The 25,889-nt window shown below is 42.8% G+C and overlaps 1 protein-coding gene across 2 annotated transcripts in view; it reads left to right on the plus strand.

The window, feature by feature from the left end:
* Positions 1-24,112, plus strand: part of LOC311253034 (activin receptor type-2A-like) — a 44,238-nt gene extending 20,126 nt beyond the window's left edge. The window contains exons 2-12 of one of the 2 annotated variants that reach the window (XM_084346752.1): positions 1,189-1,396; positions 2,423-2,556; positions 5,582-5,736; positions 11,766-11,789; positions 16,615-16,758; positions 17,693-17,836; positions 21,799-21,944; positions 22,034-22,148; positions 22,669-22,807; positions 22,897-23,027; positions 23,213-24,112. In XM_084346752.1, coding sequence (XP_084202878.1) covers positions 1,189-1,396; positions 2,423-2,556; positions 5,582-5,736; positions 11,766-11,789; positions 16,615-16,758; positions 17,693-17,836; positions 21,799-21,944; positions 22,034-22,148; positions 22,669-22,807; positions 22,897-23,027; positions 23,213-23,407 — 1,535 coding nt within the window. In that variant the 3' untranslated portion in view covers positions 23,408-24,112. The remainder of the gene's footprint in view (positions 1-1,188; positions 1,397-2,422; positions 2,557-5,581; positions 5,737-11,765; positions 11,790-16,614; positions 16,759-17,692; positions 17,837-21,798; positions 21,945-22,033; positions 22,149-22,668; positions 22,808-22,896; positions 23,028-23,212) is intronic. The other variant, XM_084346753.1, reaches the window with a different exon arrangement.
* The last annotated feature ends 1,777 nt before the right edge of the window (positions 24,113-25,889 follow it).

Below are 25,889 nucleotides of genomic sequence, written 5' to 3' on the forward strand. Positions count from 1 at the left end.
CAGTTTACTGTCACAGGGGAGGAAAGAAACCAGAAAATATTCTCATGTAAGAAGCTGAAATCAGAGAATTTAGACTTTTCTTTCCTTATAAACGTACTCAAATCAATTATTAAAATAGTTGGTGATTAATTTAACGTGACGGTGTCATTTGCAAACTGTTTTTTCGCTTAAAATCAGCAGCCTGCAGAAGCTGATTGAACCATCTGACACACACTCACACGCACTTTCCTTTTTCCAGATGATGATGATGATCGGTTTTTCACACAAACAAGTGAAGTCACATTTTCACAACAGAGCGGAGAAAGCTGGCGGTTAAGTGAAGAATTATCACTTCTACAAAGCCCTGGACGGCGTTTCCGGATGGCTGAGACTCAATATCAGAAACCTACTTATTACACCTTGAGGAGCAGGAACAGAGTGATTCACAGGAAGCAATCCTGCCGGTTTCCTGTGTGTCTGAAGCGGCTGACTATCTTCAGTCTTGTCAGCAGTCTAAACTGGACTAACTCCCTGACAGGTGATGAGAGGCGGCAGCAGCAACGCTAAACTGACAAGCTGTCATGCAGTATTTTCCCCTGGATATCGGTTTGCGGAAAGCTGCTGCCCGCATTCATCCGCAGGAAATCAGAGTCTCCTTTATTTTGGCGGGGGAGGGAAGTCGATTGGCTCGCCTGAGTTGTGTCTGTGAGCAGTGAGAGTTTGGTTTCTCTGCTTCACTCTGTAACCTTATTTTCTCTGTCACGCCTGGCTGGCTTTTATTGTTCATCTTAGAAAAGCTTTCATTTTTCATTGGTGTATTGACTCCAAAGCTCTTGGGACCTCTGACAACAAAAAAACAGGACCACAGAAGTGAATTTTATCATTACTAAATGTTTTATGGCTTCTCTCCATCTCATACTTTGAGGCTGTAAAGACGTGTCCTTCCAACAGTTATTGATACAAAACTAAATCACATTCTTTGTCAATGACAGTGGAGGAAAAATAACTTTTTCATCTCCGAGCCACAGTGGCTCATAAATCCCAGAATCCAAAAGCTGCTTTCACACACCTCTGAGAGTTAACCTGGCAACATTTCATAATAAAATAATTGTTATTTTTACACTTCATCTCCCCTGGGACACTGTCTGAGCGATGATCATCCGTCAAATCCTCAATAAAACTGAACAATGTCTTCCTTGTCTTCTCCAGGTGCCATCCTGGGACGCTCGGAGACGCAGGAGTGCGCCTATTACAACTCCAGCTGGGAGAAAGAGCGCACCAACCGCAGCGGCATCGAGCCCTGCTATGGCGAGAAAGACAAGCGGCGGCACTGCTTCGCCACGTGGAAGAACGTGTCCGGGACCGTAGAGGTCGTCAAGCAAGGCTGCTGGCTGGACGACGTCAACTGCTACGACAGGTACGTTACTTTGACTTTATATTTTTATTTGACTTTATGTATATTTTTGAGTTGCTGACCCTTCAGCGTCAAATCCTGATTTCATTTGAAGTTTGTGGTGACTCGCTGTTGGTGGAAAAATCGGGCCAGTTGAATAAACTGAACCCTGTCAGAAAACATACCAGCGTATTCATCCTCTCCTCGAGCGCCAGCAAATGAACATTTTCTTTGCACTTTAGTTTAAACTCTGGTTCAACTCCACATTCATATCTGAGGGAAAGCAGCAGCCCTGAGACAGGACAAAGGTGGGACATTAAAAACACCTTGAAGAGCTTTTTGTCCCTCTGAATGACCCGCACAAGGCTACATTTTAATTGCCACATAGCAGTGAAATATAAATTACTTTGTGCGTCTCCGCTGCAAAAGGATTCAGCCTTATGTACCCGTCCAAGGCCGGAGCAGTAAACAGATATTAATAGACGGCATTATTATAGTTTCTTCCTCGCTCCAGAACATCAACCTGGCATGAGATGCTGGTTTGAGCCGGTTCTGCTTGTGTTTTCCTTTTGATTCCTGAGCGATAAAGTTGCTGTAGATTCTGCAGCCCGCACAGTTTGGGTACCTCTGCTCAGACGGCGCCGCCTCGCCTCCCTGGAGAGGGCAGAGCAAGTCGAGGGCGGCTGCCACTTCCTTTGGCTTTTATCTGATGACTGTGTGAGTGTGAAAGCGGGAGAGAGTGAGTGTGTGTGATTGTTAGTGCTCATGTGTGTTTGTTTGCATGCGAGTGTATTGGCGTGTGTGGGAGTTATTTTATAAATGTTTTTCTTTCACATCTCGTGGTGGAGAAGGAGGGAGATGTGTGTGTGTGTGTGTGTACGCTCTTTAGAAAGCACCATGTCTTCTGCAGTGAGTGCATGCAGATGATGTGCACTCACTCGCACTTAAAAACTGAAATTGCCTCCATGTCCTTTTGCGGTGTGCGGGGAGGAAAGAGGGGAGAGATGTGTGTGTTTTCTAATTCCCTCCTCCCCCGTGTGTCCTCTGCAGTAATGAGTGTGTGGAGAGGAAGGAGAGTCCCGACGTCTTCTTCTGCTGCTGCGAAGGCAACATGTGCAACGAGAGGTTCCTGTACGCCCCTGAGGCACCCCTGCAGGGCGACCTGCAACATTCAACCGCCTACAGTATGTACAGTCCGACGTGCACACACACACACACACGCACAGATAAAATCCACTGAAAAATGACAGGCAGTGTTTACTTTGTTTGCGTTGCAGCCACACCTACAGTTATTTCCTGTTGTCTTCAGGTTTACACCTCAAATTCATAGAAACCAGAACAAAGACTATGAACTGAAGGGTATCGACCAGTCCTTTTTAAAAGACTTAAAATGTCTTAAATGTTATAATCTTAAGCCTTAAAAGTCATTTAATGGTTAAATGATGTTTTTCTGAATATTTTCTTGTTCAGTCAACTTGTTTCTGGTTCTATAAAATATCAGAAAATGGTGAAAAAAGTCTCAAATGTCGTGTTTTGTCCACAATCCAAAGATATTTATAGTTTACTGTCGAAGAGGAAGAAAGAAACCAACAATATTCACATTTAAGCAGCTGTAATCAGAGAATTTCGACTTATTTTTCTTAAAAGTTACTCTGATCTTGGATATTTCTCAAATTAAATGTTTACATTTTCGCTTCTCTACTATCTGGAAACCTTGACACGACATCCAGGCTTTTACATTGAAGAGCTCTTCCACCACCAAGTGTGTGATGTAAGGCACTTGTGCTCTGGATGTCGGCCAGCTGCTGAGCTACCAGGTGTTACTGTCTTCAGAAATATGTTAAGATTCGAGGAAAGGATAATAAAAGTAACAAAAGACATGAAAAGACATGTGCTTCATTCATTGCAGCCAGAGATGAAGTGATCTCACCTGGACTAAGTGAGCTCACTGTTGCAGTTTAAAACAAGAAACCCTCTTACAAATGATTAAAAATGACTATTAATATATGTGAACAGGCTACGATGTGATTATAAGACAATTATTGATGCGTTAAAATGTTTTTCTCACTGTATAACTACTTGCTACCTCAAACACAGCATATTTGTAATGATCCATAACCAAAACAAACGGATGAATTTACTTACACACCGTGAGATACGCTCAGCCGTCCTCGCCAAAACTGTGAGAGGGAGCCGTAACACATCTGCTGTGACATCTCCAGAAAGGATTTAAAGTTGCTACAATCTCAGTTTATGCATTTTTAAGTGTTGTGAATCTGTGTGCAGGACAAACGGACAGAAGTTTGTCCGAGAAGTTTTAAAGAAACAGTCTTACCTCGAGGCTTATACTCTGTGATATCACGCCACCAGCTGCCACTTTATTTAGGTTTCAACCAAATAAATCAGCCGTTCCTTGTTCATCTCATTACTTTTACCATGAGTGACAGTCTCCAATCTCCAACCTCAAAGTGTTGACTCCAAAAGTGTCCATGACAAAGTTGTGTCTATTTGACAAGTATACACACGACTGACCCCTCAGCAGTGCAGCTACGTTGCATTGTAAGCGAAATAGAGGACGAAAAACGACACGAGACGGCATTATACCTTTTATTTTATCGCCCTTTAATACCAATACAAATATAGCCCACCCCCTTCCCAGGGGTGCTGCCATAGTTGTGTGTGAAATGTTCAAGTTTGGAGTTGACTGGAAGGCGGCATAAAAATAGAAACGCACAGCGCTGTGTCGCTCACAGTCAGGACACCCAATAGGAAACATTGAAATCAAGTTGATGATGTGGCTGAGCATCAGTCACGTTGCATGTAGTTAAAACACAGTGTTAGAACGTAAACCTAACGCATATTTTTAGGGTTCAACCCTAACGAACATAAAGCCCGGTCTTCAAGAGTAATTGCAGGAAAATCCACGTGAAGTCGTAACAACAACTTGGAGCGAGTCGCCGGGTTGACGTCCCAAGTAAACATTGGGTTGATGGAAAGAAACTTTTAAAGTCATGTACTGTATCGTGTCCTTCGCTCTGCCTTATCACTCAAATACTAGAAACAGCTGTTAACATGTTGAGCAATAAAATGCACCAAAAAGTCGGAAGAACGACTTCCAAACTCAAGAAATGGGACCATCGGAGTGATCTTTTAAGAGGGAATTGCGATGCATTTAATAATCTTTCCCTGCAACCCTATTGCTAACGTGTTAGCATTATATGATGAGCACAAAGCCCTGAAAAATACTGTCAATCCAATTAATCTATAAGAGTTATAATGGTGCCCATTGTCATTCAAAACAGTGAGCGTCTGATAAGAGAAGCTGCAGACAAAACGGCACAACATCTAGCAGCGAATGAAAAAGATACCAAAGACATAACTATCTTGAAAAGAAAAAAAAAAGGCTGAGGAGAGCAGAGGAGGTATTTACCAAAGAATTCACGGTGGTTGATGTTTTTCAGAGGGAATAACAAAGCTGATCTGCAGAGATGCAGGTACGACTGTTTTCAAATACAAATTAAGTCACTGCCTTGACCCGCACATAATAACTAATGTCTGTGTTCATTCACCAACCAGTGGCACTTCTGTTGTCCTTGCACTCATCACTCCACAGCTCGAGTGTCTCTTTGTATTCCTCTTAAATATGACTGTGTGAAACCTGCAGACACCCTGTAGAGAAAAACTTTTCACCATCACTCTGACAAACGCCCCGAGAGTCCCATCGTGCAGCTGGTGCAACCCCCATCGGCCCCTCGCCCGTTCTCTCAACCCCCCTCCCTCCGACCCCTCCACCCCCGAGGATGGCAGTGTTGGTGGGCGTCGGAGTGTCGGTGCTTTGACAGCGCTGCCGAATCAGACTGTCACACCTTGTGATGGGAGGACAGGCTGAGCCAGCAGGCGTCACCCAGAGACTCCTGCAGGGGTCGAGCACAGTTCAGAGCTCTGTTATTTTTGGCAGGCGGATTACGTTATGTCACGAGATGGATTCGCTAATCCTGCTGCGTGCGTGTGTGTGTGCGTGCATTGATATGATCCCTAAGCACAGTGGCAGTAAGCTGTAAGCAGGGTTAGTGCTGCACTTAGAGATGATGTAGCACAATGTCAGGCCAATCAGACACCCTGTTTTCTTTCTTCCACTGCTTTATGTTTGTTCTTACAAAGATAAAACGCCTCCTAACTTCTTCTTCACTATCTCTTCTCCTCCCACAGCCACCTCCAACCCATTTCCCCAGAAGCCCCAGCTCTTCAGCACCCTGCTTTACTCCCTGGTTCCCATCATAGGCCTGGCCGCCGTCGTCCTCTTCTCCTTCTGGATGTGGAGGCATCACAAACTGGCCTACCCGGCTGCCCTCGTCCCCACACATGTAAGTCTTCTCGGGGTGAGAAAATGAAAAGTTTTTTTTTTCACCGCGGTGCATTTCCAGAGGTCAGCTGTCAATCAGACGGTGCGGCTGTGCGACCGTGGTGTCCTCTTTCTTTCGAAGTTGCTGTGGATGCAGTTAGAGTTTCTCTTTCTGTCCGTTCAGCCGCGGCGTCCCGCTGCATCTGTTAATTGCAAACAAAGGGGAAATGTAAAACGCGCCAGTTCCTGTGGGGCGAATTATTTCTTTCCTTACTCACAGTGCAAACGCAAAAAAACTTGGAAATAAACAAGTAATAGTTCAAGTTTAGCCGCTGTAAAAACTCAGCGTGCACCGACAGAAGACATGAGTGGAAGCTCATTAGCTGCTCTTGTATTGTTTGCAGCATGAAACAGTATAAACTCAGCGCTCTACCTTCTCTATTTAACCAACCTTCAATTTCACCGCTGCTCCAGTTTCTCAGTGGGCCGACTGAAACAGCCTTGACCTTTCCTGCCCCGCGCAGCAGAGGGACATAACTACGGTCAGCCAGAACAGACACACTGTGCGGAGGGTTTACGTTGGGGATAATTGCTTTTTTCGGTTTCTTCTTTCAAACTTGTTCAGCAGCATGAGAGGAGCCCTAAATCTGTCTGTTTCTGAAAGGGAAAAAAAAAAAACTTCTCAGACTCGCCTTGAATGCAGCACGCTGGAGTGTGTCTGGAGATGACTGTAATTGGGTTGCTTCTTATTGTGTCAGATTGGCTTTTAATCACAGACAAGTGCTCCAATTAATCTTTAAAATCTTAAAATTTTAAGTGCATAGTGTGCGGCGCAGGTTAGAATAATTGTTGGAAAAATAAGAGTTTTGACCCACATTTGATCAGTTGTTTCTTCTCTTTTTTACTCTGCCATGTTTTCTCTGTTGAGTGCTGCAGGAATGAGTCCTAAAACCCAGAAACAAGTTTGCATTTTGCACTTTGCAACTGTTGGGAAAGTAAAAAAATTGTAGCAGAGGCTAATGAATGCTGCATTCACTTTGAGGATAAGGATCCCTTCTCTGAACCATTTCAGTGTCCACACAGCTTTTTTGTCCCGCAATTTTCCTTTTAAAAGGTTTGTGTGTTGCTGTTAATTATAGTTGTTAGAGAAAGAAAGAAAACTGCCATCGGCGCATCTCTAGTAAAGTGTGTATAGTATATCGTAGTCAGACACAAACCGGTGGTGACGATGAAGTCACGTGACCGCAGTGTTATTAGCTTTCCACTTCTTGTGGTTCGATTTATACTTCAAAAAGCATAAAAGTGGTGTTGATTTGTGAACGTTATCTCGCTGAACAAAACCTGTGCCATAAACTTGTCAGCCTCAGAGCTTATTTTCTGCATTAATTAGAAAACAGGCTTTTTTGTTGAGGGAGCGAGTGATGCTAACTCACACAAATCATCCCTCCGGCGCTCTATCGCTGCTCGAACACCTCCCATATACCTTTTCTGATCATATTCGTGTCTCTACCAGTTTAATCACCTTTTCTAAACCTTTTCAACGTCCCAAATATCCTTTCTCAGATACAGCTCTTCATCCAAATTCCTGATTCACTTATTTTTTTTTATGGCTCCGCAGCGGTTTTAACCCGACAGCAGCAGCAGAGCTGTATTCTCTGCTGCTCGGCGGCAGCAGGGGAAAAAGAAAACCCATGCAGAGCTTCCACGGTATGGAAGAGGAGTCAGGGGCCTCTGCATTATTGATGAGGCTTTATATAGGCAAACAAAACTAAACACAGAGACGCTCGCAGCCCTGCCTCAGAGGATGGTGGTGGTGGGTGGGTGGGGAGTGCGGGGGAGGGAGCGAACAGAGACATGCTATTCTCTCAACTTAGTTATTGTATTTGCACAGTGCTAAAGCAAAGCAGGGAAGAGATAAAAAAGACGGTGACACAATGCAATCAGGACACAAATGCTAATGTGCCGCGGAGGAAAAAAAAACAGCTTATGAAACATACCTGGGAAACGGATAAATGAATAAATAAACAACATAAAACAAATGAAGATCATGAGCAGAGAGGAGTGGATCAGATAACTGATGATGACACAGTGGAAAAAAACAAACAGATAAAATATTCATAAAATCAGGAAGGGGGGGGAGAGAAAATGAAATAGCCAGGTTGGAACAAATGAAGTCATGCCGGATGTGTATAATCATGTGTGTGCAGAAGTGTACTAGCGCGTGAATGAGTAGGTGTACAAGGACAAGAGAGGGAAAGGAGGTCACTCGTACAGGAATGTATTTAAAAGTCGGCTCGTATGCTTTTCTGGAAGGAGGTGATGCAAGCAAACCCCACTCGACTGCCGCTGGGAGGAGGCTAAAACAAACACAATCTGATACACATCAGATTGCTCTGGCGTCCATCGCTTGTTTTGTAATTGATTAGACCGAGTTTTTCAATATAGAAGATGGAGAAAGCCAATCGAGAGGAGAGAGATGGATACAGCGAGAGGGGATTTATTTCTATCTCCTCTTTTGGGTTGTTGTTGTTGAAGAATGTGTTTTTGTGTTGCACCACAGGCTGTATTAAAAAAAGCAGAGGTGACTTCGACGATCACTCAAACGGCTCACTCTCGCAAAGTCACCAAGGACAGCTCTCGGCAATTCTTGCACTGTTGAGAGTGAAAACACACCTCAGTCACTTCAACCACAGGTTTCTGAGTAAAACCTGATGAAATCACACCTTTATTAGAAGAGATTACAGGACCTCTTCTCTACAATAAAAACCCACTTACATCTGGCTTTCTTCTTCAGTGGCAAAGGGTACAATCTGCATTTATTCTCAGGTCAAATGGCTCTGCAGCAGGCAGGTGTTCGTACTGGCTGCGATGGAAACATACCACCCTAAAGGACATGGTAGTTTTCACCTCTTTCCTGGCACGACGTTCTGTCAGCACTGAGTTTAAGATATAAAAATAAAACCGCTGTCACATTATCACTGGCCTCCACAAGTCTTTCTACTGGTCCTGGTGTTCCTGCGCATTCATGACATCGAATGTTGCAGAGCAGAAGTAAACACAACTCATCAAATGACAGTTGGAAAGGAGTCCTCTGCCTTAACCCTGTTTATATGCTCTAATCCCACCAACATGGGGTTTTTCCTTCAGTGGCACGAGTCACCGGTATTTATCGACTCTGTTCGGCAGCGATGGAAACGTCATAACCTGATGGACGCAGGAATTTTGGCCACTTTTCCACAAGTTAAAGTCTCAGACACTGGCATTTGGAGAGTTTTCTATCCGTCTGCGTTCAACGCTCAAACATGGTTCACTCAACGTAAAGTTTGGAAGAGACTGTAGTTAAAGGTAATAATAATAATCGGTATTTGATGACATAACACGCTAATTTTAATCCCACACGTAACGCACCGACAAGAGAGTTGTATCGATCTTCTTTATCAACCTCTGGCAAGAAAACAAACGAGCGTGTTTCACAAAATGCTGAACTTTTCCTTTTTAAAGAGACATCGGTTGCATTAAACAACTGACTTTAATTCATATCAGCTTTCAGCGAAACGTCAAAAACTAAAGATATTCTATAGATTTAGTCCAAAGATCTGCTTTATGACGCTTGTTCCTGTGCCCTCCTGAGCATAATACACTGTACTTACTCATGTATTTTTAATGTGGCGGTAACAAATTACCCACACCTGTTGCTAGTTAGATTTCAAAGCACCCTTTGTGTCTGGGGGCGCCATTATAGTTGTTCATACACCAGCTTTTCACCTTTTGTTCTCTAACATCCATGTTTCATCTACGTCGCTGCATCTGATTTAAGATGGGCAGATCTCTGCATCACACTGAGCGCATTTAATCTAAATCTCTAATGAAAAGGAATCTGATTATATCATAAACAAGCAGCTGCGGTCTGGAGAGAGCCGGAGACAAAGACCTAACATACGTAATGCTGATTTCCATCGCAGCTTTTTTGGTTTTTCTTATCTTTTATGAACATTTAACTTGGTAATACTTGTTATTCGTGATGTTTATAATCCAGCATCTGACGCTACATCGTGGAAATAAGCAGTAATAACACACCACAAAGATCCAAATATACATAAATAGAAACTTGGTTTGATTTTCTGCATTTTTGCACATTTCCTCCGTTGAGTTCAGTCACATCTTTCTCTGCCGATGAGTCATTAAATGAGAAACACATCAAGTTGCTTCGATTATTTTCTTCGCAAGGTAATGACACATGCAGTCTTCATGATGCAAAAGTAATTGTTCCCACTTAATGATCATTAATGGATTCATTATCACCGCTCTGTTCTATAATTATACGAAAAGAGCTCCTGCTGTACTTTCACACATCGGCTCTACGTTGGGGCGAGGCCCGAGGTGGAGCTTATAAATACGATGGAGGGTTTATCGCACCCAAAAACGCACGTCGTGATGATTTTTCTTGCACACTTTATGGACTCCCCAGCCCTCTCTAAAAAGATTAAATCCAGTGTGAAAAAGCAGGAAATTACATGCGGCAAAGTAACTTTATTGCACACTGTCATTATGTTATAATTGTGGTCCATCATGGGCTGCATATTTGCCACCAAGCCTCCATTATTCACAGCGCAGTGTGAAGTGGAGGCAAACTGGAATTGATTCTGTCTGAGTACACAGACCCACAGCTTTCACACGGAGAGGCCCCGAGCACTTAAACATAAGTCTGGCCATTTCTTTTTTTTTTAGACCTGGACCTTATTTTCTTATCTCTATCCATCTACCAGATTGATTCTGACCAAAATCTCATCAATTGCTTTATTATGGAGCTACTTACATCTTGTTTGTCTGGGTGCAGCCCTCCAAAGAACTCCTAAAGTGCTGGCAGACTCCAAATATCCTGAAAAAGGCCCCAAAGCCAACCCTGTGATTACTCCGAAAGGATTCGGGCACATGTTGTGGAAGTTATTCTCTAGCTGGGTAACTGCAGCTGTTACGCACACGTGTTGCCATGTTGAAATACCACTGAAATCTATACTTCATCGAGCAGGTTGAAAAAGACCTTTTGTGTGTTTGCGGCTGGTACAAACGTTTTAAACTTCAATCGCTGCCGTGACATTCAGGGTCCAAATCAGTTTTCGATGCGTCGGCTGCAAAAAAAAAGAAGCAAAAGACTTTAAAAGAGAGCTAGAAATGGAGCTACTTACTTACTATGCCAAAGTAGTGTCATAACCCGTGTACATAAAAATGACGACCGTCAACGCTCTCTCACAACTGCTCAACGCTTTGAGATTTTGAAGGCCAGTGACTCATGTCTCCCCTCTTGTCCTTGTCTCTCTTTAAACTCATAATTACAATCATGGCAAAGTATAAAGGTAAATAAGAACGGCACATTTCATACCTCCAATGTCAAAGCTTCAAATATTCATGGTTTAATGCTCTCTGAAGCTTAAAAGGCCTCAACATTGCTGCTGTAAATCTCCTGGTCTTTTATTTTGCTTTCTTCACCTACCATACATTTGTCTATATGTGTATCAAACTTTAAAACTTTAAAACACTGACTAAAATGTGCCGAAAAGGCACAACATTCCCGAGCCCTTGTTGAGAAAGAGGTGGTACAGTCTGAGCTCTTCATTCGCTTTCTTAACCCAGCATCTCTTTGTCTTTGTGGGTACGTCTGAACAATTCATGCATCCGTCATCAGGGTGCTGCTGCTCTGAACTTTGCATTCATGTTTGTTTGTTGATCGAGGAGCAAGTTTTTTGTTCCTCTTTTCTACATATTGTTCCATTTTCAGTTGCTCTGCTCAAGAGCGTCATTTAAGTTCTTCGAATGTACCATCGTCCTTTTTGTGCCATGCTTATTAACACCTTCTCCGATCCATGTGGGATTACAAACCCCCATCATGTGTCCCAAACCATAGCCTTCCCTGGTCTGGAGTACTGGAGGGGGTGAACAAAAGGTTTCCCAAGGACATGCCATCATCTTCCTACCTTTTACCTGCCTCTATTTCATCCACTAACTGACAGAAAATAATTTCTCTGTTTGCTTCTTATGTTCCTTTTCAACAAGCACGCCTTTCACATTATGGTGGAGGTAAGAGCAGTTCAATTGAAGTTGAAACACTATTGGTTTCTCCCCCTTTTTTGGGTTCAGAGCTTGGTATGAATTCTCCACCTCAATCCCAGACCACCATTTTGTTCCTCTCTTTGCTTTTTTCGACAGCGTCTTGTTTACTCGGTTCATAGCACATTTCTGTCTGTTGTCTTTTTTTATTTTTTCTGCCTGGGTTTATTGCATGGATGGATTTCTTTTGTGCTCCCTGCTCAAAATGTATTGTGCATGGTGGAGAGTAGCCAAAATGGCTCTGAATGCAGCCCCCTTTTTTTGTATCAGTGTCCACCTGTAATGTTTATGTAACGTATTGTGTGTGATGTGACCCAGTTTCCAGAACAGTATCTGCTAGACCTATGGCTCACCGTGTTTCAGAGAGACAGAGCCGGAGTGTTTATAACTGAAACTGCAGCATGCTTTTTCATCTTAAAAGCAGACTGAGGAGGAGTGTGGATACATTTTGCATAAGTATGAGAATTGCCACTTACCTGGAACATTTTTCAAGTCAGAGAGTGTAAATTACTTAAGTACAAGAGGAGCATAAGCCTTTTGCAAATGTACTTTGGCTCAAAATTTATCACAGTGGTGTAGAAGTGTGGCTGCAGACATCACTGAAAATCCTCATGTTAAAAAGAGTCGGTAGCTCACTGAGGCTTCTGGGTTAGCTCTTTTTTAAAGGATAAGTTCAACCGAAAGTGGAGATTCAGTCCTCAACATATCCGGAGCTTCGCAGCAAAACAGTGTTGCATTATTCTCCTAAACAACTGAAGTAGATGGGGCGTGCAACAAAAAATGACTGCATATAGCTTGTGTGGCGTAAAGTCTCCAGAAGCCCAGAGATCCCAAGTTGATTTGAAAAGACGCTTTGTAAAACTGAAACCTTCTGTCTGACGTGTTGGCAAATATCTGCCTACCTTTACATCCAGCAGAAGTCAATTTATGGAGTTCCTCAGGGTTTTTTTCTCGATCCCTTTAATATTCTATTCGGTTGTCTAATGCAAGTCTTCAGAAGCCCCACGATCCCAAAATGATTTGAAAATACATTATTAATACCCTGTTTTTCAGCCAGAACCTTAACTTTAGCTGCTAAACTAAAAGCATTAGCGGGCACCCCCGTCTGAAGTAGTTGCATGAGCGATCCAGTTTGGGGTCTCGGGACTTCTTCAGACTTGGATAACGCCGAATCTCCAGCTACTTAAGTTGTTAAGAAGAATACTGCAACGCTCTTTTGCTATGAAGGTCCAAAAATGTTTTGTGGTCTACGAAACTTCATCTTACTTTCCATCGGCATGGAGTCGAGAAGATAACGACTGAATTTTCATTATCGGCTGAACTTTTCCTTTAAGGTCATATCAACAACTTTTGTTTTTGATATGATCTCAAGTTTCAGGTTCATACCGGCAACAAAATATGACCTTAAGAAAAACCTAGAATGACCTGAGAAGTCCAGACAAAATCAAACTTGGCATTTTAATTCTGTTATGTCTACTTATCTGCACCTAAACCCACGACGAACCAGACCTAAAGGACCTGATCTGGTGTTACAGATGAAGGTGTAACCCGACTAGGCCACGGGAGATGGTTGAGGGTTGGGAAGAACGGCGTGAAGCAGCAGATTCTGTTTTCCTGTTTCCTGTGGTCTGCTGACTAAGTGTAATGCGCCCCCGTTTGAGGCCACGGCGCCCTGTGATCGGACAAGGGATCCGGTGACTCCCGAGGGAGGCCGGGCTGAGCCGGGCCGCCTCGTCAGACCCAAAAGCCTGGAAGACAGACAAGAGGTTTCAGAAACAATGCAGACAGAAACAAGTCCTGCACCGACTTGTTTGCTGTGTGGATGGTTAACTAGAAAAAAAAAAAACCTTCCTCCAGCCTCGTCTTCATTAAAACTTCCTCAGAGGACGTTCTTATATATGCAAAACAGCAAAGAAAACAGATGTAGAGATACAGCTCTGTGAAACTATACATTCATTAAGTTGGCTCGTACAATGTGTTTTTGAAGACATTTTTTCCGAGGTGCCAACTGGGGACCATTTGGGTCGCTCTGTAATCCAACCTCAGCACCATCGTGGGTAATTTTCCCCGTCATTTGGCTGGCATTCAGTGTGAAAGCAGGGTGCAGAGACAGCAGGTCTGCCTCGCAGCTCGGTGTTAGAGGGAAAAAGCTTTAAGTAAACAGACCAGTTCCCACTCAAATCCTCCATTACCCCTTGCACTAACAGGCAGAGAGCGAAAGACACCAACGCCCTGCTCCATATTTCTACTAAAAACAACAGAAAATGTTTTCCTTTAGTCTCACAAAGCTTCTTTTAAGAGGCAGACGCGTAGCTGCTACTATGGCAATGTGTACTACTGCAAGCTCCACTCAATAATGGATTAGACTGGAGGAAACTTCATCATCTCCGGGGAGCATTTCGGTCATTTCACAGCAAATAATACTACTTTGTTTTGAGTAAAAACAAAGCTAAGAGTCTACAGTAGCTGGTTTGTGCATCTTACTTTTAACCATTTGGACCAGAAATAAATCAGTCCGGGCTCCGTAAAGTTTGTTCGCAGTGGGAACCCAAAAAAATGATGGTCACCTTCTTAACATTCACGGTATATCTGTCATAATAGAGCAAAAGCTTGCTAATCCATGCAATCTGCCATCTTGCTACTACCTCTGACTTCAGTCCTCCGTTGGTGATGCATCCTTGATCACAGCAGTTTTGCTCAAAACAGTTGGAAACGTGGGCTGGTTCGATAGATAGCCCAAACGATCCAATAACCCTGAATAACACCGGTTCCAGAACCAGAGGTTTGGTGGGAAAGAGGTTTCTGAGGCTGTACAGCACTTGGGACAGCTAAACGCTAACTTTAGCATGCTCTCAATGACTTTGCAAACGTGTTATATTGGTATAAATTTCACTGTGTTTATAAACCGTAAATGGAAATTTTGACTTAATGGTGGCGTTAAGTAAAACGTTGAACAGATTCATCCCCTGGGAGCCATGAACGGCTTTACCAAAATGTCATGGCAGTCCATCCTGAAGCTGTGGAGACATTCGAATCTCAACCGCAGAAGAAAAGTCAGGGGATCCGCAAAATCTGTAGGTTTCATCCTCTGGGAACCATGAATGGCTGCACCAAATTTCATAGGAAAAGATTCAGACAGATTTAAGTGTGAAATGGCAACATCTGTCTCTCTAAGACACATTTTTCTTCAGTCAAACATCAGCGTCTTCTTGTGTGCACTAAAGGCCAAAGTTCAAGACCAGACATACCATTTCAAATCGATAAAAATCAAACCCATAAATGCTGCTAAGTGATATACAGTTTGCTTCTGCAGCCACAATAATCTTGTCAGGACAGGCGGTAAAAGCTGAAGCCACTTCTCCCTGTTTTACTACCCTTGCAGTTAAATGCTTTTTGGCACCCGCTTGAGCTCATTTTTCACAGCGAGAAGACTCGGATATCACCAATATTTGTCTTGGGTGCCAAAGCCTCGACCCGTGTGTGCTCAGATTTACCTTTTTTATTCCTCGCACAACCAAAGGGAACTGATTGTTGCGAGCGTTTTTCATTTTGTTGCAAAATGGGGGGGGGGCATTTTACAGGAAGTTAGGGAAAAACAAGACTGGGATTGACGAGCGCTTTTGATATATTGTCACGGTGTCTGAGTGGATCCTGTGGGCCTCAGGGTCTTGAAACTTGCTCCAGCTTATCGAGCACCTTGTAAGCCTTCAGTTCAAGTAAAAACATGAACATCGGCAGCGTTGCAGGGGGAGAGTTTTTTTTTCTTTTTTTTTACTGACAGCAGCGATACAGAGGCATTGAAGTAACGTCGAGATTTTACAGCAGCATATCTGGTTTCATCAAAGGCCATCAGTCATGTGCTACACTTTCTCCTCTACCTTTTATCCTTTTGGAAATGTGACTCCCTCGTTGCATGCTTCTTTTTAACCTTCCTCTCTCTCTCTCTCTCATTGAGTCTCTCTATCCTCGCTCGCCCTCTGTCCTTCCCTGTGAAGTCACATGTGAAAGTGATCAGCTTAATCCCGATCACCAGCTGTGTTTAACCTACTTTATATTTGGAGCACTTGGCTTCCACGCTTTCACTTTTTGTTTATACGGGATTAGCATGAGCACACGGGGGCACGCATGAGGTTTGACCTGCCAGGGGTTTTTCGACACGATGTTTTCACTGAACCACGTTCATCAGCACTGCTTCCTTTTTTCATTCATGTCATTCATGGCTAATCAAGGTCTTCAGATCTCTCCCCTACCCACTTTTCCCCTGCAGCTCTTTGGATTTTAACTGGCAACCCTCCAGTTACAGTCCCGCTTCCATGTACCCAAGCAAGTGCAGCCCTGAGGGGGGTTTAACTGAATTTAAAATGAATTAATCTAAACACTGCTTGGTATGCTGCGTCCTCACTGCCAGGAAAACATATAGTATTAATAATAATACTAAACTCAAACATGCAGCACTTCCTCCAGCAGATTTTCCTCTTTAACAATCAAATAAAGCAAACAACAGACCCGTAATAATAAAGCGAGAAGTCAAAAAAAAAAGGCACAAAACAGCATGTTGGTGAAAAGAATTACGGCACATAAAAGCGAGTGTATAAATGTAATTTGTAAGATGTGATTTAAGATGTGAAGATGATAGTGATTCTGCTGGCCTAAGCTCCTCAGGCACGTTGTTGCTGAGCCAAAAGCCCGGTCACCTTCAGTGTAAGCCAATGCTATTTTAATGCGCTACAAAAAAAGAATAAAGAATAACACTGTCCTCTCTCTTCTTTTTCTTTTTTCTTCCCCCTCTCTACAGGATCCCGGGCCCTCACCCCCGTCCCCCCTTATGGGACACAAACCGCTGCAGCTGATCGAGGTGAAAGCCAGGGGGCGCTTCGGATGCGTGTGGAAAGCCCAGCTGCTGAACGACTATGTGGCTGTTAAGATCTTCCCGATCCAGGTATTATACTGGACCGATTTGTTGGCGTCTGACCCCTTTTAATGTAGCATGTATGAATATTTTAAGAGTTGGTTTCTTACATTAAGACATTGATTTCCATTTTATTGACATATTAGAGACAAGAGTCGTTTTTAGTATTAAAGTGTTATAATCAAGGAATCTTTTGGATAATTTTTTCGATGCAAGGTTATTGAACATTTGGTAGCTCAGGTGACTTTAAAGCAAAGATTTTCTGGATTTTTTTTGTGTTATGTGACAGAAATGTGAATATTTTCAGCTGTTAGTGGCTCAAAAGAAGCTTTTTGAAGGTATTTTTCTTACCTGTTTTTGGACAAAACGAGAAAAGAATCTGCGTAACAATAATGAAAATAATCGTTAGCTGCAGACTTGAATGGTTCTACTCTGTCGCTTGCGTCGTCTCTATCAGCCTACACAGAAGTCTACACAGGTCCACTATAAATCAGGCCTTGAATGATACATAAGGAAAACCATTTGTAAAAACCTTCAGAATATAAATAAGAGTAAAACTGGAAAGTTCGGTGTGTGTAAGTGCTACAAAAGTGGAGCATTGTAACTCAAGAGTCAGAGAAAAACTAATTTTTGTATACATTTTTTGACAAAAAATGTTTAAATATGCAAATTAGGCAATCTAATTAATCATGCTAAAGATCCAGAACATAAATCTGAACTAAAGTAAATACCAAAACAAGTCTGAAAGAAGAGATGTTATGGTGGTACGTCCCCTCTTTTAACAATCAATCACAGACAAACAGAAGTAGAAGAGGCTAAAAACGAGCAACAGACGAGGCAATTACTCACGTCGAGTAGTACTTTTTTTACTTATTCTACTTTCCTTTTCCTCCATAACTTTTGTTAATTGTGGCGCCTATATATCATAAATAACATCTGCATCTGTGTCCGTGCTCTCCTTTAGGACAAGCTGTCTTGGCAGAACGAATATGAGATCTACAGCGTGAGCGGCATGAAGCACGACAACATCCTCCACTTCATCGGCGTGGAGAAGAGGAACAACAACCTGGACCTGGAGCTGTGGCTCATCACCGCCTACCACGACAAGGTACGCTATCCTGGGTGGAGATGCAGCACCAGCAAACTGCTAGATGTACTCTTTTATTTACTGATTCATTGTTTGTTTTATAACATGAGGCTGCAGCTAATATTTTGAATAGTAACACACGCAGCTCAAGAGGTTTTGGATTCCTCCTGCGTCCTCTTCATCTAAACGGTACAAGCGAGTGAGGCTTATCCTTATTTGTTCAACCTTTGTTTACACTCGAGAGAACATTGAGTGGTGACCCTCATTTATATTGACATCGAGTCCATTACAGAACACAAGAAAAGGGAAAAAACGACGACAAAGAGATGAACCGAAAGAAAAGGCAGTCACATAGTTGGCAAGTAAAAAGGCATGAACAGCTTTTAGATTATGGAGGATACAGTTCTGCAAACATTCACGAGAATCAGGTAGATCGGGAGTCTTTTCTCATTTTTATCACTACCCAGGAGTTTACAGGTCTGAGGGTATATGGGTAAATAAATGATGGTAGTTAAAATGTAAAAATACAGTTATGTGAAGTACCAATACAGCACTAAAACTTTGCATCTATTGTATATAATATGATATGTAAAACGGTTACAATTAAAATGGTAAAGCTTTACAATAATTGTACATTAATAACATTATATAATACAGTAATAAACAGTAACTAACAGCTAATTAACATCTGTATGTATTATTTAAAAGTTTATATTGATCCTGTTAACATTAGTCAAATATTTAAGCATTAGCAGTTAATAAATATATTTTTTATATAATAATTAGTGTTAAGTAAATGTTGTTAACATATTAAAGGTTGATTAAGGGTACTAAACAACATTTGTTGAAGCCCTTAAATTCAACTGGTTTATAATTTAAATGTGAAACAGCTACAATTAAAATGGTAAAGCTTGACAATAAGGGTACATTAGTTATACTAATTAGTTAATTAGTTATGTTAATTTACAGCTAGTAACAATGTACTAAGGTATTCATTTATGTTATTTAATAGGTTATAAAGATGCCTTTAACATTAGTTGATTATTATTTAAGCATTAACTAAAAGTGAATTAACATAATAATTAGCATTAAGTAACACATTTAACACATTTCTCGTTAAGATTCATTAAGGGTTAATTAAGGGTTCTAACCATATTTTGTAGATAGTTGATAAAGATGTTAATTAACATTGCTAGACAATTAGTTAACTGTTAATTAACATCTTTATCAACTATGTACAAATTATGGTTAGATCCCTTAATTAACCCTTAATGAATGTGGCTAGATTTTTATAAGTGATGGCAGTTATTTACCAGTGAAGACAACGTCCCATGATCCCTCGCTTCTTGCAGAAATTACATTTTACATACTGTGTAAGGAGGTGCTGTGTTTTGATTCAGGAGTCAGATGCACCAAAAAATTTCCTAAATAAGCTTGATTTAAACCTGATAGGCTAGGCTAGGCTAGGCTAAACTAAGCTAGCTGTAGCCCAGTACCCCCTGCAACTGATGGGAGCATAATGTCTAACCGAAACCAAGTAAAAATAAGGAGTCACACGTCCAAAAATATAAAAATAGACCAAGATATGCTGCTGGAGTAATCTGATTACTGACCAGCTGTGTATGAAAGTGTAAAAAACAAAGTGTCTTCTACAGCGCATGTCAACACATTCTCTGATTTCCCGCCTGATTTCTTCTCCTAACGAGGTTGTTTGTGTCCATGTAAACACTCGCATGTCATGCTCATTGTACACAGATCTGAAACCCTCCAGGACAGGCTGCTCGACACTGCAAAAAAGGGGGGGAAAACATGCCCAAAACCTCCACATTGTATTGATTGTGTTTGGTGCCTTAAGAGCTAATCCATAATTACAATACACTCGATGCTGTTTTTTCCCCATTTTAAGCCTCGTTTATCCGGAGAACTTGAGCTTTGTTAGCCCCGTTGTGCTTCAATCACCCTCTCAACCACACAGTCTTTGGAGCTTTTGGGCCTTTAAGTGCCTCTGTGTGTTGAGGGTCATTACCGACGAAAGTGCGTACGCCTCACTTGCTTGAATTTCCCCAGCCAGGCGAGGAATTTGAATCAGTGTGCTTAAGAAACCTTCCCTGCGTGAATAAAGGTTGAAAAATTAAAGGTTGTGGGTGTGGCGGTGAGGCTCTTTGTAAGCCACTTAACTCTGCAGCGCTGCTACTAAGTGCTACTCTTGACTTGTAGCAGCTCTCCAAGTCGAAATAACATTGAAGGAATTTGTTTTAAAGGAGTTTTCTGAAAGGTCATACCATCAGTAATGTATCAGAAACACTATTTAGTGCCTCGTCAAGCACACACTATTATCTTCTAAGTCTTTTGAGGAGACATAACTTAATCTTTCACCTACAAAAAGCTCTTCCTTCCTGCCAGTTTTTTCAGCGCAGAGGTGTCAACGTGAGCTCGGCCTGGGCCTCAGCTTGTGTAACACAGCTGGAAGAGTGATTGCAGAGTTCAGTGTCTCCTTGACAGCTGATTTATGCCTCGATGTATCATGCATCTGAGGGAGCTTGAGATTTGCAGCATCCGTAGCATGCAATGACTTGCTTTGAAGGATACCACCACCTCCAAAAACTCCCTGTATCTAAATCTTTTCATATCTTAGACAAAGCATGGGTATTAATAGCTGAGGACGGGTGTCTTTTAAAGAGATATTACCTGATTCGCCTCTTGCATTTCCACAATTTAATAGAAATTAACACAAAAGTGAAAACACAGACAGAACTCTGGTATAAAAACACACACTGGAAAGCATTTATCCAAAAACAGGACTAGATTGGATTAGTTTCTCCATCTGTTGGAGCCTACTGCCCTCTAGTGGCCACTCCGCCAAACTACATGCATCTTTGCCAGAAGTGACCTTGTATCATATACAGTACGTTATGTAAGAGCAGAGATGTTGTATAAAGGAAGCGGGATGAAACAGACCTTTGGCTAAAGATGCTCAGCATGCGCACAAAGAATTTTCTCAGTGTCTGGAGATTTGAGCTGATAAAGAGACGGCCTGCTCAGCAAACCTTCCCCTTGATAAACGGGGATTAAAGAGCAATGATCACAGCGATGAGTGAATAAATAAGAGGCTCGTCCTCAAATGTCTCCTTATGTCCACAACCCGAGGATATCCAGTTTACTGTCACAGAGGAGGAAAGAAACCAGAAAAGATTCACATGTAAGAAGCTGGAATCGGAGAGTTTCGACTTTTTTACTCGATTATCAAAATAGTTTGTAATAATTTAGTAGTTGGTTGCAGCTCTGTTCGTACTATCACCCACATTTCTAGGTGTGTTGAGTCGGGATGGGAAGATTTTATCGGAATAATTAAAAAAGCATGAATTTTCATTATCAGGCTAATCGTGAATATCCTCACATGAATAACTGGTAAAAGCTCTCTAGCTCGCTGACAGACAGTCATATATTGGTTTCCTGATTTTAAGTTTCCTAAGCTTTGGCCACCATGGCTGAAGGCTCGGCTTGCTCATTAGATCTCCAAGAAAAAACAAGCTGCATCAGATGTGTGTAAAAACTACTAGTCCACACTAAAATACAGCAGGAATTGAGATTACCAGCTGTTGTTTATCCTTAAACTGTGCAGGAGGATCTTATGATTTAAGACAACAAGATAGTAGACGAGAGCAGCAGAATGACGATAGTCCAGATAAAAGATCACCTTCTTGGAAACTTGTTTATTTTTTCTCTTTAGCCCAAATAATCCATGTTAGTCAAGAAGAGAGAGCGGAGAGCGGAGCCGATACTGGTGTATTGATGCGGCAGAAAATGAGAATTGAAAACATTTCAAATATGATTCGAAAAATCAATATTTTTGACAGCGCTAATCTCTATCTATTCCTCGCCTGCAGGCTGAGTTTAAAGCCGACTATGGTTGGAAAATATCTCTGAGGGGAAAAATGCACCTGAAGCTCAGATGTCTCTTTTCTCTCCTTATCTTCGCCCAGGGCTCGCTGACAGACTACCTGAAGGCCAACGTGGTGTCGTGGAACGAGCTGTGCCACATCGCTCAGACGGCAGCCCGCGGCCTGGCCTACCTCCATGAAGACATCCCGGGACACAAGGACGGACACAAGCCCTCCATCGCTCACAGGTACGCCGTCGACATATGAGCCAATTTATCAAGACGGCAGCATCAGTCAGACACTGACGGTATTTTTCTTCTTTCTTTGTGTGTTTTAGGGACATTAAGAGCAAGAATGTGCTGTTGAAGACTAACCTGTCAGCCTGCGTAGCTGACTTTGGCCTTGCCCTGCAGTTTGAAGCAGGAAAATCAGCAGGAGACACACATGGACAGGTACAGTTTATGATTAAAGGTCAAAATATTACAACTCCTCACACACACAGGTGTCTAAAACCAACAAAGACATGAAAGCGATTGTCACGGTGGCACTTTTAATGTTTTAGTTGGTTCGAATGTAAGGGGGGAAAACCTGTGCATTGTCGGGAATGAGTGGCCATACGGGCCAAAAATGTAGTAAAGGGAATTGTTCTGTATTGATGAATAATGTGAATCATCTGTAAGTGGTAACAGATTTAGGTCATTCCTCAGTTTAATCTCGACCGTTTTGAAAGCGGTCAAATGGTAAAAACTTGCTGAAATCACGTCATTTGAACGGATTCACAGTTTTGGTTTTGATGCATCTGCCAGCTAAGCGACACCAATCCTCCACGACGAGCGTCACTTTTCGTCGTCTCAGCCCATCTGTGAGCTGTGTCATGACTTTCCTCTTCGTCGCTGCTGGTGCCTGATTTTGTCTTTCTGTCCTCGTGCTGACCTTTGACCTCTTGTGCTGCCCCCCCCTTTGACGCTGTAGGTGGGAACACGGCGCTACATGGCTCCAGAAGTCCTGGAGGGCGCCATCAACTTCCAGCGCGACTCCTTCCTGCGTATCGACATGTACGCCTTCGGCCTCGTGCTCTGGGAGCTTGCGGCGAGGTGCACCGCCGCCGACGGTAAGTCTAATGCACTGCAATCATTTTATTGCGTCACGATTCTCCAGATTAACTTTTTTAAATTTCGGACTGTGTTCATGTGCTCACAGGCCCAGTGGATGAGTACATGCTCCCGTTTGAGGAGGAGGTGGGTCAGCATCCGTCACTGGAGGACATGCAGGACGTCGTCGTTCATAAGAAACTGAGGCCCTGCCTGCGAGACTGCTGGCAGAAACACACGGTGAGCTAAGAGAAGATCTTTCTGTTGTCACCTTTGAGTTATTAAAACTGTTCAACATTGCCAGTTTAACAGAATAATGACTGACACAATAATCTATCAGCAGTCTTGGGAACACCAAAATAATTAATGTAAGAGATAACACCGGTCAGTAAAACTCTGACAGTCGCGTTGATCTCCTCCCTCAGGGTCTGGCCATGCTGTGTGAAACCATCGAGGACTGCTGGGACCACGAGGCCGAGGCTCGCCTGTCCGCCGGCTGCGTCGAGGAGCGCATCGGCCAAATGCAGCGCCAAGCGCCCGTCATCGGCCCCGAGGAGATCGTCACGGTCGTCACCATGGTGACCAACGTGGACCTCCCACCCAAGGAGTCCAGCTTATGATCGGGCCGGATGAACCGACACCGGATGAGTTCGCATTAACACGGATCAACACGAGAGGGATGAGCAGCCGACCCTGGTTGGTTGGCGGAGAGTTTTTTTTTTCTGTCTTTCTTTCTTTTTTTGGTTTTTATCTTTTTGTTTTTTCTTTAAGTGCGGGCCGCTACTCGCGTTCAGGAAAAACACCCTGCGCCCAACCTCACGACCACATCAGTTGATATCCACCTCATTTTGATATGTGTGCCTGAGGATTTTAACATTTTACCGGTCGGGGGGGAAAAAAAAAACAACTCTCTCATCCCGAGCAAAAACAAAAAACGATTCAGGATATTAACGAGGACTAAAGTGATTAGCGCTGACATGCTGGGACAAAACACTTTTATCATGTATTGTTTTTATACACATACACTCACATAGGAGGGCGACCTGCTCTGCTCGGTTTTCTACGGAGAAAGAGAGTGAGAGAGACGATCCGGCAGAGAAATTTCACAGAAACTCTCAGTGCATTTTAGTGTATAAAAAAGAAAAAAAAGAAAAAGAAAAAAAGACGAGCACCTGGCTCTGGATACATTTGCTGTTTTCTCGTGTGCGTTTTTTTGAAGAAACGACTATCGTTCTGCCAATAAGCAACGGCTTCTGAATGTTTATAGTGTAATGCTGCTGTACATAGTGTATTATGGACCCAGACAACTTGGTAATCAAGCTTATTTTAAAGGGGGTGAGGGGGAAGGGGGGAGGGGGGGGGTCCATTTTCAAGCATTACGACGATAAAAAAAAAACCATAAACCTCCTTCAACCAGGTATACCTCACTTCAGATGGACACAGTTTAAATTTAGTCCCTCTCCCTGTTTCACAGTCATAGCTCACACTTTTTTCCACAACCTTGGCTCTCGACATCCAAACAATCTGCTGTCAGCCGTGACGCTCATGGGTAATGTAGTCAAGCGAAGCCTCGACATACATGGCCACACACACACACACACACACACACACACACACACACAGACGCCGTAAACACAAGTGTTTCTCCCCTTTTTTCCTCCCCTTTCTCAATCTCACGTTTAGTTGGTTTTTGACTGAATAACAACTTTTCTCCTTTTTTGTTAGTTTTGTTTATTGTTCTTCTGATAGCGGGGTGAAAAGAAAAAAAAAAAAAGGTGATACCCTCATGATGAAGTTGTCGTTTTTTTTTTGGTTTGCCGTGTCAATTGTCAACGGTGTAATAATCTCTATCGCTGACAAGCCTAATTTTGGCCGTGATATCTGGATTTAAAGTATTTATATCTCTGGATTAGCGCTGGGTACCAGTCATATAAAAATTTAGTATTATAACGCTTCAAGATTGTCAAACTCTTGAAGCATCTTCTTATCATTTTGTGCGATCAGTTAGAAAAAAGCCAATGAGGTGTCAGATTTTGAAGATCAGTTCCCACCGGTACCCAGCCCTACTTTGGAATCAAAAACCTGTATTTAGCTGAGCCAGCTTGCTTTTTGATTTGATTGCACACATCTCTTTTTTGGATTACTATCAAGAGTTTTCTGCTCTCTTTTGATACACCTCAGGAATCTTTGCTACTCTCACTACCGCCTCACGTCCTCCACCTCTTCCTCCTCATCCTCACCTGTCTCGGACTGGAATTACCTCCTCCTCTCTCGCTGATTCTTACGCTTCCTCTCCTTCTCTTTCTCGCCTCGTCTCGACTTGGAACAGGGTTTAGCTGTGCTGTCGTGGCTGGAAAACATCTCTAAGACTTGGTCGAACCTTGCCAATCCTAGAGAACCGGTCTCAACCAAAACATCTGGTCCGGCCTTAACCCTGAGATCCAGTTAGTTGGCCAGTGTTTCCACTTTTGGGCAACTATTTTGTTGCCCCAGTTGTCTGTGTTGATTGATTTGTGGTGGACGACAAGGGATGTTTGCTTCCTGATCAGACCTTTCTAGCTCTGGACAACTAGTTCGGTAGATGGCATCCTCTCCAGAGACTAAACCTTGTCCACAAGTTCCCTCTAGAACCAAACCATCTGGTCCGGCCTTAACCCTCAGAGATGGTTACTCGGTTTCCACTTTTGTGCAACTTATCTGTTGCCTGTGTTGATGGTTGAGGGTTGTTTGCCTCCCGACCTTTCTAGCTCTGAACAACTGGTTGAATAGACGGCTTGTCTTATGTCTTCTCCAGAGTTTAGACACAAGCTGCTCACAAAACAAGACGAACTGCTCGTTAAGGTGCAGTTTACGTTCCTCACACGGGGCTGGAAACGATCGCACGGCTAACTCGAGCGAGACGAGTCGAGACGAGGAATCTCTCCTCTTTCATCCTGGTGCCATCTCTACGTATCCATATTAGTTACTCTTGTAGATGTCAGGCAAAACGGATGTATCTGTCATTTGTTGCGAAGGCGACAGTGGCATTTTTGAGTCTTTATTTCCTCTGAGGGACATTGAACACTGGTGCCGGCAGACCTGCAGTCTCTCCTCAAGCTTCGG

The sequence above is a fragment of the Pagrus pagrus genome, assembly GCF_965226575.1.
Source record: "Pagrus pagrus genome assembly, chromosome: 24".
Classification (NCBI taxonomy): Eukaryota; Metazoa; Chordata; class Actinopteri; order Spariformes; family Sparidae; genus Pagrus; species Pagrus pagrus.